The sequence below is a fragment of the Camellia sinensis genome, chromosome 6 (genome assembly GCF_055761805.1).
Source record: "Camellia sinensis isolate YWXY chromosome 6, ASM5576180v1, whole genome shotgun sequence".
NCBI lineage: Eukaryota > Viridiplantae > Streptophyta > Magnoliopsida > Ericales > Theaceae > Camellia > Camellia sinensis.
The window spans coordinates 34768134-34789068 of NC_138966.1; the positions used below are offsets into that span (position 1 = coordinate 34768134).

General features: G+C 30.4%; 1 protein-coding gene across 1 annotated transcript; it reads right to left on the bottom strand.

The window, feature by feature from the left end:
* Positions 1–6769: 6769 nt before the first annotated feature.
* LOC114311297 (eugenol synthase 1-like) lies at positions 6770–10468 on the bottom strand. The gene is made up of 5 exons (XM_028257415.2): positions 10081–10468; positions 9853–9987; positions 8608–8851; positions 7239–7442; positions 6770–7097 (listed from the first exon to the last, which is right to left on the bottom strand). The coding sequence occupies exons 1-5, from the start codon at positions 10261–10263 to the stop codon at positions 6931–6933; spliced, it is 933 nt and encodes a 310-aa protein (XP_028113216.2). The 5' UTR covers positions 10264–10468; the 3' UTR covers positions 6770–6930.
* Between the last annotated feature and the right edge of the window lie 10467 nt (positions 10469–20935).

The following is a 20935-nucleotide window of genomic DNA, read 5'->3' on the forward strand; positions in this document are numbered from 1 at the left end:
CACAAAAATATTTAATAAGGTGCATAATGATATAAGGGTGGCGTAATTTGTTCATAACAAAAATTATATAGTATTTAGAAAAAAAATAAAAAAGACAACCTATCAAAGATTCTAAAAGTAATAATAACATACCCATTAGATGAACCACTATCATAATATTAATCGGTTAAGCAAAAACTTAATATTAAGTAAATATTGTTTAGGGTTGGTTTGGGATGTTAAAAAAAAGTGTACTTTTTGATTTATTGACTTATATGAGTTGGGTTTGGGTTGGGTTTGATGTGATGTGTTAGAGAGGTGATTTGATTTAAATAAGATGATGTGACTTAAATATGATAGTGACTTTTTGACTTTTTATATTATTTAGTTTATGCCAAACTAATCCTTAATATTAATCTGTCATATTTTTTTTAAATATAAACTTTCAAAATATAAATATGCACATTGTTCCATCATTAACTTAATAGCTAATTTTTTTATTTTTCATTTAAAAAAAAAATATACAAAAAAATAAAATAATGATATAATCTAAAAAAAATTAAAAAACTAATAAACTGATTTTTAACCTAATTGTCAAAAAGGCCTGAGCTCTACTCTAATATGATATTTACTCTAATATGATATTGAAGGATGTGTACATAAGGGTGTTTTGAGAAGATGATTAAAAATTAATTTTTTAAATTTTTTAAATTTTTTTTAAAAAATAATAAAAATTATGAAAAATAATATGATCTAAAATAAATTAAAAATTAAGAAATAATTTTTAACTTACTTCTAAAAAAAAAAAAAAAAAAAAGGGTGTTAGTTGGAAGAATCTAGTACATCACTTTTTGTTTTTGTTTTTTTTTTTTTTTGTCTTTTCTTCTTGACAGTTGGTGTGGTTGGAAGAGGTCCACCCTCTATTTTGTCTCTGATACTCTCGGAGAGGTGCCACATTGATGTTTGTTATTTTATCATCTAAAAATAAAATTTCTTAAAAATTTGGAGTCCTTTTTAAATATGGAATCTTATTGCATTTCTCCTTGATACTTTAAATATAATATAACATTTCAATAATTATATTTTGACATTAAATATCAATTTCACTCTATGTGTCAAAGGTTGACGTGGCATTTGACATTACTCATTCATATTAATTTTGATATATTCCTATTTCATGCCTTTGTTTTGAAATAAAAGAATTTCTATATAAAATAAAAGAGTTCAAATTTAAAAAAACATAGAATAATATATTTGACCTAACGAATAGAGAGATTTCATATCAAATTAACATATACTAATTTGCCACTTATGCTTTCAAAAAAAATTACCATATCAAGTTTTGAAGGTTTTTGTGGAAATTGTCACATCCACCCAATATTTCAAATCTGATGTAATACTCCAACAATTATATTTTGGTGTTAAGTATTAATTTCACTCAGATGTGTCAAAAGTTAATGTAGCATTTGGTATCACTTTTTCATATCAATTTTGACATGAAGTTCCCTTCTGTCCTTTTTTTTTTTTTTTTGTTCTTTTTTCTTTTTTCTTTTATCTTAAATTAAAGCTTTGATGTGGCTCTTTTTCCTTCTGTCTTCATTTAAAGTATCAATGTCAAATTTTGAAGATTTGGGTAGAAAGTTTCCATGTTGAATTGCTATATATCAATGTCACCTATGTTTTTAAAAAAATTTAACATATTAAATTTTAAGGATTTCGGTAGAGATGGCAATTGTCTAATTGACTTACAAAATGCCTTTACTTAAAATTCAAGTTAAACATGTCCAATTCTTAATTCAAACTTATATCCAATTGAGTTTTAACTATTTGTTTACCCAAATTAAGAGAGACTCAAATGTTTATTCAAAATTTTCAAGAACATTTTGTAGCTTTCAAATTTACAACTCAGCCATTACTGAAATTGTTACTCAAATTTATAAGTATGAGTTTGTGCATTAGAGTTTCATATCAAATAAATATTTTACTTAAATTTCCACTAAATTTTAAGCAAGGGGTAGAGTCGGCCTTAATAAAGCTTGCGTTGATTGTGTGTTTTTTTTTTTTTTTTTGCTATTAGAAATATAGAAAATTGAAAGTTTGAAAATTACTACTCTAGTTTTCATATCATTTTATTGTAGAGTGAAAATAGTTTTTGAAAATTTAAAAATAACTTTCTAATATTTCTTAAAAATCATTGTTCCGAATTTCTTTTCTTCCCAAAAAGAGTTTGGGAAAACAATTCACCAAACAAATTTTCTTCTTTTCTCAAAAAATAAAAACAAAAAATAAATGGAAAACCACCACTAAATGAGCCAAGTTTTCATCAATGAAATTGAAAATCAATTTGTATTTCTTTATCTTTATTGCAGAATAACCTATGTGATCTTATTAATCTTATATAAATGAATTAATCTCAATAAATACTTCCATCTTTGAAAATCAATTTGTGTTTATTTATCTTTATTACTGAACAACTTATGGCATCTTATTATATAAATTAATTAATCTCTGTAAATAATTCCATCCACATGATCATTTTTTTATTGCTTACATTTACAAGTCAACAACTAATCACCATAAACACCATTAATCTATTATAAAAGTCTTTTCAAATGTCCTTTTTAAGTCAGTTGAATTACCATTGCACATCATCAACTCCATACCTAAAAAGTAATTGTGTCAATATGAAAAGGAAAAACTATGCCCACTGTCATTGCTAATGAAGACAATCCACCAACCCATCACTATAGTTACAACTCATTGAGAGAAGCAGGTATGGTGTACTGATCACTCATGGAAATTGAAAATTATTGCTTACTCTTTAAGGAAAAAAAAATTTAAAATAAAAAATAAAATTGTAAGATAAGATGGGTCATGGGGGATAGCAATCAGCTTGCTTGTTTTTATTTTTCAAAAAATACTTTTTAGAAAATTTTACTTTCTTAATTTTTGTATTTTTTTTTTTGTTTTTATTGAATTTTTTAAATATTTTAAGCGATTTTTTTAATATAAATATGCACATTGTTCCATCATTAACTTAAAAGTTAACTTTTTAATTTTTTATTTTTAAAAAAAATATACAAAAAAATAAAATAATGATATAATCTAAAAAAATTAAAAAACTAATAAACTGATTTTTAACCTAATTGTCAAAAAGGCCTGAGCTCTACTCTAATATGATATTGAAGGATGTGTACATAAGAGTGTTTTGAGAAGATAATTAAAAATTAACTTTTTAATTTTTTTAATTTTTTTTAAAAAATAATAAAAATTATGAAAAATAATATGATCTAATATAAATTAAAAATTAAGAAATAATTTTTAACTTACCTCTAAAAAAAAAAAAGAGGCTCTTAGTTGGAAGAATCTAGTACATCACTTTTTTTTCTTTTTTTTTTGTTTTGTTTTGTTTTTTTTTATCTTTTCTTCTTGACCTACAACAAATGTACAATAAATAAATAATATAATAAAACAAGAGGCAGGACTTTTTTGTTTGATCATATGAGAGTTAATTTACTTCTTTTTTTTTTTTTTTTTTTTTTTTTTTTGCCCTTTTCCAACAGAAATAGTACACTTGGAATCATTAGAGCCCTTGTCAAATAAAATAATATATATTATTAAGTCCTAAAATAATGTATATTACAGTTGGTGTGGTTGGAAGAGGTCCAGCCTCTATTTTGTCTCTGATACTCTCGGAGAGGTGCCACATTGATGTTTGTTATTTTATCATCTTAAAAAAAAAAATTCTTAAAAATTTGGAGACCTTTTTAAATATGGAATCTTATTGCATTTCTCCTTGATACTTTAAATATAACATAACATTTCAATAATTATATTTTGACATTAAACATCAATTTCACTCGATGTGTCAATGGTTAATGTGGCATTTGACATTACTCATTCATATTAATTTTGATATATTCCTATTTCATGCCTTTGTTTTGAAATAAAAGAACTTCTATATAAAATAAAAGAGTTCAAATTTTAAAAAAATATAGAATAATATATTTGACCTAACGAATAGAGAGATTTCATATCAAATTAACATATACTAATTTGCCACTTATGCTTTCAAAAAAAATTACCATATCAAGTTTTGAAGGTTTTGGTAGAAATTGTCACATCCACCCAATACTTCAAATCTGATGCAATACTCCAACAATTATATTTTGATATCAAGTATCAATTTCACTCGATGTGTCAAAAGTTAATGTAGCATTTGGTATCACTTCTTCATATCAATTTTGACATGAAGTTCCCTTCTGTCCTTTTTTTTTTGTTCTTTTATCTTAAATTAAAGCTTTGATGTGGCTCTTTTTCCTTCTGTCTTCATTTAAAGTATCAATGTCAAATTTTGAAGATTTGGGTAGAAAGTTTCCATGTTGAATTGATATATATCAATTTGTCACCTATGTTTTTTAAAAAATTTAACATATTAAATTTTAAAGATTTCGGTAGAGATGGAAATTGTCTAATTGACTTACAAAATGCCTCTACTTAAAATTCAAGTTAAACATGTCCAATTCTTAATTCAAACTTATATCCAATTGAGTTTTAACTATTTGTTTACCCAAATTAAGAGAGACTCAAATGTTTATTCAAAATTTTCAAGAACATTTTGTAGCTTTCAAATTTACAACTCAGCCATTACTGAAACTGTTACTCAAATTTATAAGTATGAGTTTGTGCATTAGCGTTTCATATCAAATAAATATTTTACTTAAATTTCCACTAAATTTTAAGCAAGGGGTAGAGTCGGCCTTAATAAAGCTTGCGTTGTTGTTGTTGTTGTTGTTTTTTTTTTTTTTTTTTTTTTTCTGCTATTAGAAATATAGAAAATTGAAAGTTTGAAAATTACTACTCTAGTTTTCATATCATTTTATTGTAGAGTGAAAATAGTTTTTGAAAATTTAAAAATAACTTTCTAATATTTCTTAAAAATCATTGTTCCGAATTTCTTTTCTTCCCAAAAAGAGTTTGGGAAAACAATTCACCAAACAAATTTTCTTCTTTTCTCAAAAAATAAAAACAAAAAATAAATGGAAAACCATCACTAAATGAGCCAAGTTTTCATCAATGAAATTGAAAATCGATTTGTATCTTTATTGCAGAACAACCTATGTGATCTTATTAATCTTATATAAATGAATTAATCTCGATAAATACTTCCATCTTTGAAAATCAATTTGTGTTTATTTATTTGAAAATCAATTTGTGTTTATTTATCTTTATTACTGAACAACTTATGTCATCTTATTATATAAATTAATTAATCTCTGTAAATAATTCCATCCACATGATCATTTTTTTATTGCTTACATTTACAAGTCAACAACTAATCACCATAAACACCATTAATCTGTTATAAAAGTCTTTTGAAATGTCCTTTTTAAGTCAGTTGAATTATTTTTTTTTTGAGGACTAGTCAGTTGAATTACCATTTGCACATCATCAACTCCATACCTAAAAAGTAATTGTGTCAATATGGAAAAGGAAAAACTTTGCCCACTGTCATTGCTAATGAAGACAATCCAACAACCCATCACTATAGTTACAACTCATTGAGAGAAGCATGTATGGTGTACTGATCACTCATGGAAATTGAGAATTATTGCTTACTCTTTAAGGAAAAAAAATTTAAAATAAAAAATAAAATTGTAAGATAAGATGGGTCATGGGGGGATAGCAATCAGCTTGCTTGTTTTTACTTTTCAGAAAATTCTACTTTCTTAATTTTCGTATTTTTTTTTTATTTTTACTGAATTTTTTTAATGTTTTAAGCAATTTTTTTACTTTTATAGATACACCTAACATAAATACACCTAAAAAGTAAAAAAATTGTAAAAAAAATCTTTTAAAAATTCACTAAATACCAAAAATATAAAAAAGTACAAGAATTCAATACATTTTTTGTACTTATCAATTTTTTAAAATATTTTTTCACAAATTTTTTACTTTTTAGATACACCTAACTAAGGTGCATCTAAAAAAGTAAAAAAAATATTTAAAATTTAAAAAATATTCACTAAAAACAAAAGAATACAAAAATAAAAAAAACTCAATTTTCAAAAAACTTAATCTAGATAACTCAAACCAAACACACTGAGCCTCCGTTTGGGAAGTGGGTTGGCTTTTTGGCTTTTTGACTTTTTTGGCTTTTTTTGGGAGAGAAGAATGTAATGATTATGGGTTGGATGTGATGTTTTGTTTGTTATGGTTAAAATAGCCTATTTTGTTTTTTGTGGCTAAAATAGCCAAAAAAACCTGAAAACCATCTTGCCAAACAGAGGCTGAATAGCACTCTTTGTTCTAGTCCTTGTTGGGTAATTTGTACACTGATTATAACAGCATTTGTGAAGCTTGGTCTACTCATAAAGCACAAGGCAGGAAAAAAAAGTAATCACCTTGCTTGTTTCTACTTTTCAAAAAATACTTTTCAGAAAATTTCATTTTCTTATTTTTCGTATTTTTTTATTTTTACTGAATTTTCTTAATATTTTAAGTAATTTTTTTACTTTTTAGATACATCTAACATAAATACACCTAAAAAGTAAAAAAATTGTAAAAAAAATCTTTTAAAAATTCACTAAATACCAAAAATATAAAAAAAAAAATACAAGAATTCAATACATTTTTTGTATTTTTATATATTTCTTAACTTTTTAAAATATTTTTTTACAAATTTTTTACTTTTTAGATACATCTATTTAAAATTAAAAAAATATTCACTAAAAACAAAAAAACACGAAAACTAAAAAAAGTCAAATTTTAAAAAACTTAATCCAAAAAATTCAAATCAAACTCACTGAATACCATTACTGCAAATTCCCAAAGAAACTTCACACAATAGTACTCAACTTTGCTTACAAGAAGCCACTCTCAAGAGTCAAGCCAAGTATATAACTGTGTAATTTTTATTTTAACACCAAGAAGAGCAAATATTGTGATTTCTCAAACAAACTGAGAGAGGTACTCCTCCACGGTGGTGTATTTGACATCCGGGTAAAGCTCAGAAGCCTCAACCCCAAACGAGGGCTCGATCTCAAAGTTGGTCTGGTCTCCCTTCACAAAAACCGAGTGGTTGATTGATAATATTATATTGATTGGAAATGGGGCCTCTGCAACAATGGAATTAACAAATGTCAACCACTTAGCCAACATACTAAAATATATTAAAAAATAAAAATAAAAATAAAAAATTGCTTATATCAGATTTTGATTAGTGGTATGAATAATTCGGTGCAAGTTTTGTTACTGACCTTGGATTTCCTTCAGAACTTGCTCCTCCGGAATATAAATTCGTTCAAGGGTCTTGCCGATCTTCTTCTCCCAAAGTGAAACCAGCTCGTTGAATGAGTAGATGTTTTTGGGAGGCCTAATGTAAACGATCTTGTTCAATGTTCTTGGGTCATCCACAGTTTTGATGGTGTAGGTGCCAATATCATGTTCCGCATTGAATATTGCTACAGACAAACAATTACAGAAGAAAAAAATAAAATACAGACCAAAAATTAAGACCTGCAAACCACTTGCTCATAAAATATTGATACAAACCACTAAAATAAAAATATAACTTACGTACAATGTTCCTCCTCAAGTATTGATTATTATGAAAGACGCAACCATGGTTCCCACGAAGTATTGATTATTATGAAACACGGAACATAACCATCACTCCCATATTGTATTCATACGAAAGCAAGAATAAAAAAGACAATGCACATGTGCCATCTGGACAACCAAAGACAATTCCAATTTTCATCCTAGGAAGAAAATGCAGAAATGCAGTTGTATTCAGCTACTAATGAACTAATGGCTAATAGCACCAATGTCAGTTATTGTATTTGGCCAGGTCTACGGCCCCGTTTGGTAGAGCTGTAAGAAAGTGATTATAACTTATAACTTAAAAGCTTATAACTTATAGTTATGAACATAAGCTGATTTTTGACTTATAAATTAAGCTTCTTCTCTCCCACTCAAAGAATAAGTTGATTTTTGACTTACAAAAAGCTATAAGCGGTATTGTTAAGCTAAACCAAACACATTAAAATAGCTTAAATTAAACTAAAAACTAAAATAAGTTAGAAATAAGCCCTACCAAACAGGGCCTACGTCCTAGTTCAGCTACTGATGTAAAATCCTCCAGTTAAAGAGCTCTACGCCCAGTGAAAATCCGTGTTCAGACTGAACGTTTCCATGACACTCTTAGTAGCCCAATAGTACTTGCTTTCATTGTTTTTTGAAGCGGATTTATTTCAAATAATTGAATTTTACCAGTAGTGCTACATGCACTAACTAGTGTACTAACTAGTGTACCAACATTAGTTGTGATATTATTACTTATTACACTAATTACAAATACCAAAAACTCTTAAATTATGTCACGTTATCAGTTGATACACTAATTAGTACATTAATTGGTACATATAGTATTATTCGAATTCTATCCATGCTGTAAGAAAAGCCTTAAATGCTTACTTTAACTACAACCGAAAAAAAAACCCATTTTCCATTCATGCCATGTTTACATTGAAATCCATTAACATAGAAGATTAATGTGAAAAAAAAATTCATGACTTAATTAGAGAGACCGGTAAGAGCTGAGTTGGAAGAGAGACAGTTGAATACCTTTGGGATTTCCATCACCAGGGATGATTGCCTTATCTCTGGGTGGAGGTGGAGCAAAGACTCCAGGCTGCGCTAACGTAGGAAGAAAATAGCCAGCAAAGTAGTTGGAAGATACATAGGTGTAGGGAATTCCCTCGGCCTCAATAGTTCTGCGGATTTGAACCTTCACTGCAAATGTAGATTTTGCTGGCTCAACTACATGAAGACGGTCCACATCGTTTCCAAACTCCGAGGGCAAGAATCTCTGGATCGTTCAATATAAAATCATAACAAACTCCACAATATTAACTCTGTTGGAAATTATTAACATGTGAAAAGATTGAAAGTTCAATGTTAGAATGGTTTAAGAAGATAAAATGAACATAATCAGCCACCATTTGCAACTTTTTTTTTCCCCTGTATTTTTGTCTATGGTAAAGTTTCAGAAATTTGTTGTCCATATTTGAAAATATTTATTCACTTTTCAGGTGTTCTAAAGTAGGAGCCCATTAAATCCACCCAAAAAATAAATAAATAAATAATTCAATTTTCTTGAGGCTTTTTGGTGGACTTTTTTCAAAATTGTGTGGGCACACACTACGCTACGTATGTGTGAAGCAGTTAAGTTCCTAAAGATAGTTACTACAGGTTTGAAATGGTTAGATCTGAAAAGGTATTTTGGGTATAGAGAAATGGTAACAAAGTTTCAAAGGGCTACGTGCTTTATATAATAATATATATTTTATTTTAGGGCAATGATGGGAGGCCACAAATTCTGTGGCTCAAATGACTCAAAAATGCCAAAACGATGTCGTTTTGGGTACAAAATAACTCTAAAAATGCCAAAATGACGTCGTTTTGGCATTTTCAGACCATTTGAGCCAGAGAATTTGTGGCCACCAAACATTTTCCTTTATTTTATCCTTAAATTTTATAGAGGAGATAGGAACACCTCAAAAAAAACCCCCTTTTTTTTCTTTTTTTTTTTTCTTTAAATGTGGAAAAATCACTAAACACACAAACTAGTTGGTGTCATATAATTGTCTCAATTAACAAATACTAACAGAGGATTCATTTTCAAAGCATGGTACTCCTAGATTCCAAATAATACAGTAACTTGATATTCATTTTCTAGACTATATGCCCCAATAATTATTGTCAAAAATAATATAAATCATAACCCAAAACAACAATTTTTTTTTTTTATAATTATTTTATAATCATGTGGAGAGGACAAATGAGGCAACAAAGAAGGCAAATCTTAACCTTGATGTTTCCAGCTTCTTTAATGGCAGCGATGATCTTGGTCTGATCTGCTAACTGCATAGATCCAACCGTTGAAATCACCACATCCACCTGCTTAATCGCCTTCACCAAACTCTCGTGGTCGTGCAGATCACCCTGTTTCCAATCAACAAACAATCATACTCAAATCCACTATATTTACAATTATATGCATATAGATATACACAGTTATGATGAATATATACATACATGGACCAAAGTGACGCCAGAGTTCTTGAAACCCTCGACGAGTTTTCCCTTAACAGGATCGGAAAGAGTGCTCTCTCTCACCAAAGCGAAGGTTGGGTGGCCAGACTTGGCGCTCGCTTCGACTACGAATTTTCCGATGTATCCTGTTCCGCCGATGATCAGAATTTTGCTTTTCTCGGCCATTGCGAATTTTCCACGAAAATGAAGAAAAGAATCTGTGCGTATAGTCTGGTGGTACCAAGTGTTTTTTGCATGGACAGAGCCAGCGGGAGCGCAATTTATCGACCAGGCTAGTTGTTGAATTTACCAAATTAGCCTTGCTTGTTGGTACTATTTGCTTGTCAGCTTTGGTAGCCTTGTTTGGTGGGATCTTATTGGAGCACAATATGGAATCGCCAAAGTATGGGTTGGGTTTTTAATCTTTTTACTTTTTGAATTTTGGGGGTTAAAATGTTTATTTGGATTATTTTTTTGATTTTTATGGAAGACCGCGTGAAATGATTGTAGTATGAATGTGATATTTTATTTTTTTAATTTTTTAATCTTTTTGATTAAGTTAGTTAAAAAAAATTAAAAAAACACACTTGTCAAACGATGCCTTTCTTTTTTTAAAGAGCCTTTAAGTTGTTAAACAACCAAATTTACATTAGAAAAATGCCTTAGACCCCCAGCTGGGGTCTTCTCCTATTGGCCCAAAAAATTGTTTTTTTTTTTTTTTTTTTTTTGATTTTCGGCCATTACCAGCCCCCCACGTGGAGGTGGGGGTGCTGGGGTCTCTCCTGCTGGGGGTCTCCAGCAGGACCGTTTACATTATTGAGTAATATTAAGATCAAAATATGAATAAGGGTATTTGATATAGTGGTGGTGTAATATTATTTGTAATTTGAGATTTCGAGTTTAATTCTTATGAAAACAGGTTTAATATATTTTATGGTGATAGTTTATTTGTAAATATTTCTTATATTTATAATTATTCTTCTACTTATTGACCAAAAAAAAAAAAAAACTATTTTATGACATAAATATATATAAAAAAAATTATCTAATATTTAGATCATGAATTTAAATAAAAATTTAAAGAAAGAATTAAAAATTTGTTTACATTTAATTCACATTTTTTTCATCTTTTTCATTTATCTTTTTAAATTCTTATTTAAATTCATAATTCGAATATAACGTTAATGAAGAACTGGAATTAAACCTAATACATCTAGGGCCGTTTTGGGAACCAAAATAAAAAGTCACGTTTTTGTCAAAATATTCAAAAACGCAAGTGGCAAAAACGCAACAAAATTGGTTTGGGAAGTGCCAAAAACGCAAGTGTGAAATTACAAATTAGGGCCTATGACAAAAAAAAAAAAAAAAAAATTATGTTAGGTAAGGGTATTTTGGTCATTTTAATTTAATTTGACACCATAAACAAATATTAAACTAAAAAGCTAAAAGTCAATTTTTTACTAACTTCCCAAATCACTTTTCAAAAAGTTAAAAAGTTTGATAAAAAGTCAAAAGTCAACTTTTTACCAACTTTCCAAAACACCCGATGTTTGAACAATGTCAGGATCACAAAATGATAACAAAAAATTTATGGATGACTGCGATTAAACCTAACTATGGTGGTATGAATAAATAAATTTTAACATTTGAATATATTTTATGTGATCCTTGTGGTTTATTCTATATTTTTATTTTGCGTTTTTGACATGAGTAAATATTATCAACAATGTCAGGGATACTTATATATTTACTAACAATTTTACTAATACATTCACAAATTTTGATAAAATTAACCATCACTTGGTATGGAACCCACATCAACTTGTAAGTGTGTTAGTAAAATTGTTAATATTCTTAGCATTTTTCAAATAATATTTAATGCTTTTATGACATTACTTTTTTAAATAATGTTATATGCACCAATTTGTACAATAACTAGTGTATCAATTGAAGATGTGATATAATTTAAGAAGTTTTTAGTATTTGTAATGTAATTAATAAGTGAGATCAATAATAATATCATAACTAATATTGATATATTAATTAGTACATTAATTAGTGTGCGTAGCACCACCGTACTTTTTTTGATAAAACTTTTATGACATTACTTCACACCAATAGAAAATATCTTACGGGATTTCGTTAGAGTATTTCCAATGGTTAATTAAAATAACTTTCATTGGTAAAAAAATGACAACTTGAGCAAAAATGTGTTTTTCATTACTATGCCAAATCTAATGAAAACTAATGTTTGAATAAAGAACGACTAGAAACCAAAAATTAATTTCAATTTTATTTCTAAATTATCATCGAAATATGTTTTTTTCATTGGCATTACCAAAATGACAATAATGATGCTCAAAATACCAACATATAGTAGGTGGTAAACCAGAGCTTTATTGATATGCATCAATTGTACAGTAATGCAAGGTGCTATTAGAGCACCACGTGCACTTCTAAAAATTCACCACATAATCAGTAATGTTTACTTATTTACGAAAAAACTCTCAAAATTTAAAGTACGTAAATTAAATTTATTCTAAATAAACCCTACAAAATTTAAATTTAATTCAAATTTTGAAAAAAAAAATTAGCATGTAACATTTTTGCCAAAAAAATATTCTAAAAATCACGCTTTATTGTTGTTCAAATTGAAATGGGACAGTGATAGAAAGAGTAATTAATCTCAACATTTGCAAAGTAGAAAGGGAAAAAAAAAAAAAAAAATTAAGAAGAGAAGAAATAATTAATTTTGTTTTGTATTTTATTTCTTATCATGGTAGGTGGATTTGAATTGAAGTCCTAACGCACCCGTTGAACTTATTAATGCTATCTATTTTATTTTCAAATTCACGTGCAATAACGTGTCAAAAGAATTAAGTTTTATATAGTTGAATTAGTGAAAATTAACCATTAATATGTCAAATTGTAAGTTAAATTAAAATAAATTTAGATTTTTTTTTTTGGTTGCTCATTAAAACTAGGGGTGCAACTCGGGCGGGTTCGGTCGGGTTGGGGGTCTGCCCAAGCCCGACCCGAATTGTATTTGGCAGTGCCCAAGCCCGCCCAAGCCCGACCATGAACCCGAGCATTGCTGCCCAAGCCCGGCCCGAGCTTTGTATTTTGAGCTCGGGTTAGCCCGAATTGCCCGAATTGCCCGAATTACCCGAATTGTCCGAGTCCAGAAACCTGTAGGTAGATCTAAGGGTAGACATAAAAGATGCTAATCTAATGGTAGAAGACTAACAAAAAATAAATAAAAAATAAAAATTAAGACTAACTCTTTTACTTAATAGAAGACTAACCAAAAAAAAAATAAAAAATAAAAATTAAGACTACCTCTTTTACTTAATTTATATATATTATACAATTATTGTACTTTTAAAAAGTTGGTTTTCCAAAATTACCCTTTGATAGTACACTTTTTTGAGAATATCAATGTCATAATTGTACTTTTTATATTATTTATGAATTTAAAAGAAGGGCAAAATGGGAAATTTATATTATTTTTGTACTTGATTTTTGAAGAGGGACTAATATTTTGGGACAATGAAAAATGGAATAAGGGACTAATATTATGGGACGGAGGGAGTATATAATTTATATAATATATTAAATTCAATTCGGGTTCGGGTTGCTCGGGTTGGCCATTGGTTCTGCCCAAGCCCGGCCCGAATTGCAATTCGGGTATCAAAATTTTGCCCAAGCCCGTCCAGATTGCAAGATATAGTTGCCCAAGCCCTAAAAAAACTCGGGCTGGGCTCGGGTTGCTCGGGTTGAGCCCGCCCGAGTTGCACCCCTAATTAAAACCTTAAATCTAAGAACAACCCCAATGTCTTACATGAAACTTGAACTCACAACCTCCATTATGGTAGTTAAATAGCATACCATTGTAAATTTGTGATACAGGTCATCAGTATCTTTTTTAGAAATTTTAAATATTTTGTTTTTCTTATATTTAGACTTGTTTATGGGCATAATTTTCAAATATACAAATAATCAAGAGTTAACCAAGGAGGGTGTTTTCCCTAAAAGAGAACCATATACAATAGTGGTTGGTGATGTATCTAGCCGCAACTTGATGCGAGGTTCATTGTTTTTAATACTTGTATCTAGCTGCGATTCCAAGCAACGTTCACGGGTTTAGGAGCAAACAATAATTTTCTATCTGCATATTTCGCAAGAGTAATGCTATATAAACAAATAACTCATTTATGATTTTTTTATATAATGATACTAGTATATCACCCGTGTTATGCACTGATTGTGTTTATAATTATCTATATATGTGAATTGTGATTTTTAAATATTTTTTTAAATGTCTTCTTTTTTTTACTTTTTTTATATTATATTAAAGTTTAATATTTTGACAATAATCATGTATGTTGGACTTTTCAAAAAATTAAATGTCTTTTTTTATTATTATATTATATCAAATTTTAATATTTTGATAATAATCATATGTGTTAGACTTTTCAAGAATTTTTTTTTATGCTTGTTCTTAATGCATTAAAATATTATTATGAGGGGTAATAATCATATGTGTTGGGACTTTTTAAGGAATTCATGTGTTGGATTTCAATTTTTTTTTTTTTTTTTTTTTTATAATTGTTCTTAATGCATTAAAGTGTTATGATGATGGTAAGACTTGGTAGAAGTTAATAAATGCTAAGCTTTTTTTTTAAGTGTTATTATCAGGGATAATAATCATATGTGTTGGGACTTTTCAAGGAATTCATATGTATTGGATTTCAAAGATTTTTTTTTTATGCTTGTTCTTAATGCATTAAAGTGTTATTATGATGGTAAGACTTGAGAGTTGGGAGAAGTTAATAAATGCTAAGATTTTTTTTTTTAAATCAAAAAATCATGAAATTTTGTGGTTAAAAATCTCATTTTACTTAATATATAGTATAAATGACTCATTATGAACTATTCATTTTAAAATAAAAACAGTATTAAAAATGTATTTATGTACAATGTTAGGTTTGGTAGAATATTTGATAATTCATTTGAGGTCTATAATATTTTTCAAAATTTTTTGTATAAATTTTATATATGAATAGAATTTTTCATTTCATAATCTAACATCAAGCTAACGTCATCATGATTCAAAAATGAATTTTGAAAGTAAATGTTAACCAGTGTTCTATAAACATTATTTAATGTTAAAATGTATGTAAAAATATTTTAAAAGGATGTGAAAATATCAAAAAAAAAAATGTATCAATTTTAATAAAAATATATTGAATTTAATGAAAAATATATCATATTTTTTATTTTTTTTTCTTTTACTTATATCATAAAAATAGTTATTTTTTAGCAGTCTATGCATAGCTAGTAATAGTGTGATTATTTAAAGATTTTAGAATATTATTTCACACCATCCATTGTTTAATATTTATCAAGTTATTTATGAAAAAAATTAACAAAAAATATTAAATCTTATTATTCTAATTAATTAATATAAAATTGGGACATCACAAGAATTTATCTAACAAGTAAAAAAATAATTTCTATTAAATAATTTTTACTAAAAATAATAGGATGAAAATTAACCACATGGCGAGCTCACATGACTGACTAGACCGTTCAACCATACACTAGATTGTGAGAATATAGGGAATTATGTGCGTCTGTTGAAAAATTATTTGGTGCTTTAGGTATTACGTGATAGTATTTCTTATTAATTATAAATTTTATGTTTTTTTATATTTTTAAATTATTTAATATAAAATTAGAAAAATGATTGGGAGTACTAATTAGTGCTCCCACTAATTAGGTGGCAGTGGGTCCCGTCATTAATGATGTGATGTTTTGATTTTGGAGTTGTATTTTTTTTTTTACTTTTTTAATGCATTAGTACTATTAGTAATGATATTTTTAATGAGATGAATCATTGTTGATAAAATTATAGATTTACTTTCTTCATCAATCACAGTATCCTTGACAACCTGACAGCGTCCCATCACCAACCTACAACTACTGCTGCCATATTTCATAATCTAGCATCCGGCAAACGCCATCATGATTAACAAATGAATTTGTATGCACATTTTTTTTTTATTAGGTATTCTTAGAATATTATGTATAAATATTTTCTTATCAATTATTATTTATTAGTATTTTTATGTTCCTTAAGTACCTAATACAAAATTATAATACCCCACATTCTTTACTAATCATAATACTATGAAATATCATTTGACTGTGCTCTAGAAATACCCAATAGTCAGAGTGCGTGAACTCATTGTGATTGGTTCAAAATAATGTATCCCACACTAAAAAAATACATATTGTCTTTATTTAAAATTGTAAAGTCTCATGTATTTTAAGGCTAAGTTTGAGAAGACTAAATAAGTGTACTTTTTGTCTCTTTAGACTAAAAAGTTGAGGTTGAAAATATGAATGTTTGGGTTAACTTTTTGACTTTTTATGGAAAAATGTGTAATAAAAAATTGTAAAAATTGATTTGTAGGAGAAAATTAGAATTGGGAGTTGTGCAGCCGTAATTGTTGACTTTTGGTGAATAGTGATAACTTTTTAACTTTTTGAGTAACTTTTTGACTTTTTGACTTTTTGGGGTGTTCCCAAACTTGGCCTAAATAAGAGTTAGACTTATCTCATCTTCACAACTCAATACTAGAGAACTTGAAGGGTTCATCATGAGTTTTCTTTCAATGATCTGAACATTTATTTTATAGAGTTTGCAATATATATCATTCATGAAAAAAATTATGTCGAACCGATAATCATAACTTTTTTATTTTATCGTATATTTGTCTCTAAAAAATAAATGATCTATTTTTAAAAATTTATTTGTCATTAATTTTTTCGACGACAAATATGATAAAATGAAAATGTTACTATACCAGCATGAAATAATCGTCACTTATAAAATCCTATTGATCATGCTCGCGTTCCTCCAAACCTCGTCGTATAGCCTAAAATCACAAAAACGTGAGCTAGCTGGCAAGTATGTGCCAGAAACCCCTCTGATGCCAAAGTCAACAAATAAAATCAACAAGAAGGAAAAGCTCTCTGTATTCAGGAATCAAGATTGCGATACCTGAAATTAGGCTAGCTTTGAGTTTTTATAAGTTTCTCATTGTAGAATCCTAATAGAAGTCTAATTCCCATTCTTAGAGTCCCACTAGGAATCATCTTCCTAAACGATAATGCCTATCCTTTACACCTTGATCACTTCAAACCAAGTGATATGGCACAACTTTTTTCGCAGCTCTCAACCGAGAATATGTGCTGCTTTAACCTTGCTAGTTCTTTGAAACAATTGAGCAACGCATAGCACTATGCAAACCCAGTGCAGCAAGCCGCCATGCTAATGCTGCTCAGCACTCCAAATAGCCCGGTCAACACCACGCACCTAACTGCGCTTGATTGGTCTTCTTATGATAATTGTTCCACCACTGGAGGACAACCAAGTTAGCCCAACCTCAGCTCAAATCCTAAGTCCACTGCAGTGTAGCGCGCTCTACGCACATTCTGGACATAGTTTGTTTAGTCAAACCACGAAACATCTTTGACCGGTTCGAACTCTGCACGGCCTAAACCATGCAATCCTCCAATTCATAGCCTGGCCGACAATAAGGGCCTAATTTAGGCCGGCCTAGATATCACATCACAAATTCCCCCTCAATTGCCTTTTAATTCCATCTTTGAAAGATGACTGTGATTACTTGGTCTAGCCGAGATATAAGGTTTACCTCGGTCCAATTATGTGTCCAGTCTAAATCATTTTGGCGCTTCATACAACTAGCTTCACTGACACCACGTCATGTCTGGGACACATGGCATACATCCATTGGTTTTATGCAATGGGTGCAGCTGTTACGCAAGACTCCCAAAAATTTGAATCATTGCGCCCTTTCATCTCCTATACATATAATCTATATATACAGATTCAAACTTTTTACTATTCATCTATTTTTTATTTTTTTTTCCAGGTGCAAACCTTAAGAACTAGAGCTTCAAACCTTTAAAATCTTGCATTTTAGACCCAGATTAAGGCATTTTTCTTGCAGCAATCAAATCACCATCATCGTTGGAGCATTTCTATCGATTAGAATCTAGTTTAATGCCCTAAATCGTAAGTTCTCCAAACCCTAATACTCTTTCCATTGTTGTTCATTGTGTTCTTGAGTCTAATTCCCTTTAATCACACCCAAAAGTGACGTTTTGGTACAATTAACCACCAAAAGTTGGGTACAACAAGGCCTTAAACTGAATTAAGGATCTAAGCAACCCATGATCTTCCATTTCTCAGCACACAGTCCAATTTCTAAGATAAACCCCAAACACCCCACATGCCCAAACAATGCCCTCCAATTTAAATCAAGGATTGGAAAGGCTCCAGGTCCTATTACATATATATATATATATATATATATATATATATATAAGTTGTGTTTTTTGACACATTTTAAAGATTTACTTTTTTGTTTCTTCTAAAAATGCCACATCAGCATACCTTTCTTATTTACATATAAAGTTTTACATAAACTTAATTTCAATTATAATAATCAATTTTATATGAATCTATTTGAGAAATACTTATTTTTTATATATAATTATAATTTAATTATTATGATATTTAAAAAAAATATATCTCAATATACAAATAGATAAATAAATAAGATAGATTATGCTTAATTATGTGTATCGCATGGATCAAATTAATTTTCTTTTTTATTTTTTTGTCTATCTTATTGATGTCTTAATATTTGTAGCGATCCCGATTTCGATCCTCCTTTTATGTTTTGCCACTTCGACTGGGCCAGTCGGGGGTCCAGGGGGCAGTGCCCCTTCGCGGGTCCAAGGGTAGCGCCTTGGCAGGGGTCGAGCTGCCCGGTCAGCTCGCGGGGGTCCAGGGGCCAGCGCCCCTTGGCGGGGTTAAGGGACAGCGCCCCTCAAAACAAAAATGCAAAATGCATTAATGTTGCTTGTCCGAGGTCGATTCGGAGCATTGAGAGTTGAACCAAGGAAATTCCGGGCTGAGAGTCAGGGCCGCACGTGCAGGGACCTTGGGCTGCACGTGTGGGAGAGGGCCGCACGTGCGGGGTGTGAGGCCGCACGTGCAAATTTCAGGGGAGAGCTGGGGTAGCACACTGCTGAAATTACACGTGCGGAAGTGAGGTGCGGGTGTAGACTCCCCATTTTTGACCGCCCTTAAGACTTGGGCGCTACTGATGATTTGCTCGATGATGAAAGGTGTGCAGGGCAAAGGTTCAATTTCTTCGGCAATGAGAGAGTCAAATCCCAACTTCACACCCCATTTTGGACCAAAGCTATTTTGAATGGTTTTTAGACCTTAAAACCCTCTCTTTAAAAACATTTTTGAAATAAATTTTCTACGAAGTTCCGAGGCTCACATTTTGTCAAAAAATGCGCTTTTCGATAAACCGAGCAAGGACAAAGTGGAAATGAATGAAAGAGAGATGAAATCTTTGAAAAATATTTCAAAACACCTTGCTTAGGGGTTTGAAGTTGAAGAAAAGAGGAGAAGACGGGAGAAGCCAAGTTGGAGAAGAAGATAGGCAAGAATTGCTAAGAGAGGGACGAACAGTCCTCGCTAAATCAAGCTTATTTGTCTATACAATTTGAGTTAAGGTATGAGGCCACCACCATTGGAAGAAGACTTCCGGGGCTTCATTTTTCATTCAAGAATCTCTTAAATCCGAGACCGGAGGGCGGAGATATGATTGGTTGAAGTTGGGCATCATCCCGATTGGACCGAAACTGAGCAGCCTTCACTAAAACAAGCATAACTTTTTGCACAGTTGGAATTTTGATGCAAGGCTGGTTCCATTGGAAATCTTACTTCCAGGGCTTCAATTTTGATACACGAATTACCTGAAAAGGAGTTCATATGAAGAAGTTATGCCCGTTTGAAGTTGGACCTGCAGAGCAGATTTTTCCTGCCGACCGGCCAAAACAAATGGCCGACCGACCAAATAGATGGCCGACCGGCCAAATAGATGGCTGACCGACCAAGTTTTCTAGCAGATGACCTTCCGGAGTATTCTACAGATTGAATGGATGCTAGCTGTGCCAGTTGGAATGCACTGACTCTCCTCCCCATGCACGTGTGTGGCTGTTTTGCACCCTTTGCACCCCTTTTGACCCTCTTTTTTGCACCCTTTGCTCAAAGCTTCTTGAGGAAGCTTTGACCCCTTGTCTTGGCTTCCTCAAGAAGCTTTCACCTTTGCATTAGCTTCTCTTAGAAGCTTGGTCCCTTTGACCCTTTTGTATAGCTTCTTTGAGAAGCTCTATGCCATTTCCTTGCTCTATAAAAGAAACCCATCCTCCTCCATTGTTTTGGTTCAGCAAAAACCAGACCTAGGGCATATATATCTGATATATATACCCTCTCTCTATACATCTCCCTCCATCTCTCTCTTTCAAGCTCAAGCATCCAAGTTCCTTGCACCATTCCTTCATCACTACCTAGCATCACCACCACTACTCCATTTCCAGCAGCTTGGGGAGCTTTCCAGTAGCTAGGAGGCATCACTTCTCAAGCCAAGAAGCAACCAAGGGTTGGTCTTCAAGGGTAAATGTCAATTCCCTCTTTTTGGGCTTAATCTTGCAACATTTTTCTAGCTATTTTGCTTGCTGTTTTGAGCTCCGACCAAAACTGAAATTACCCTTCATTTGAGCTCTATTTCATGATTCATTAAGGGAATTTTGTCATTTGGGGTCCCCATCTTACACTTCCTTCTTTATCTCTCCTTTAGGCCCTAATCTTGCATGTTATTTTTGGCCTATGTGTAATCTGTTTTGGGGCATGTCATAAACTGTAAGTGAGCTTGTTTTGATCCCTTCTTCAACATTTAAGAAG

Coding starts and splice junctions, on each gene's coding strand:
- LOC114311297 (XM_028257415.2), bottom strand. CDS start 10,263: ATGGCCGAGAAAAGCAAAATTCTGATCATCGGCGGAACAGGATACATC. Junction 9,988..10,080: donor CTGGCGTCACTTTGGTCCAT/GTATGTATATAT, acceptor GATTGGAAACAG/GGTGATCTGCACGACCACGA. Junction 8,852..9,852: donor AAGAAGCTGGAAACATCAAG/GTTAAGATTTGC, acceptor TGAACGATCCAG/AGATTCTTGCCCTCGGAGTT.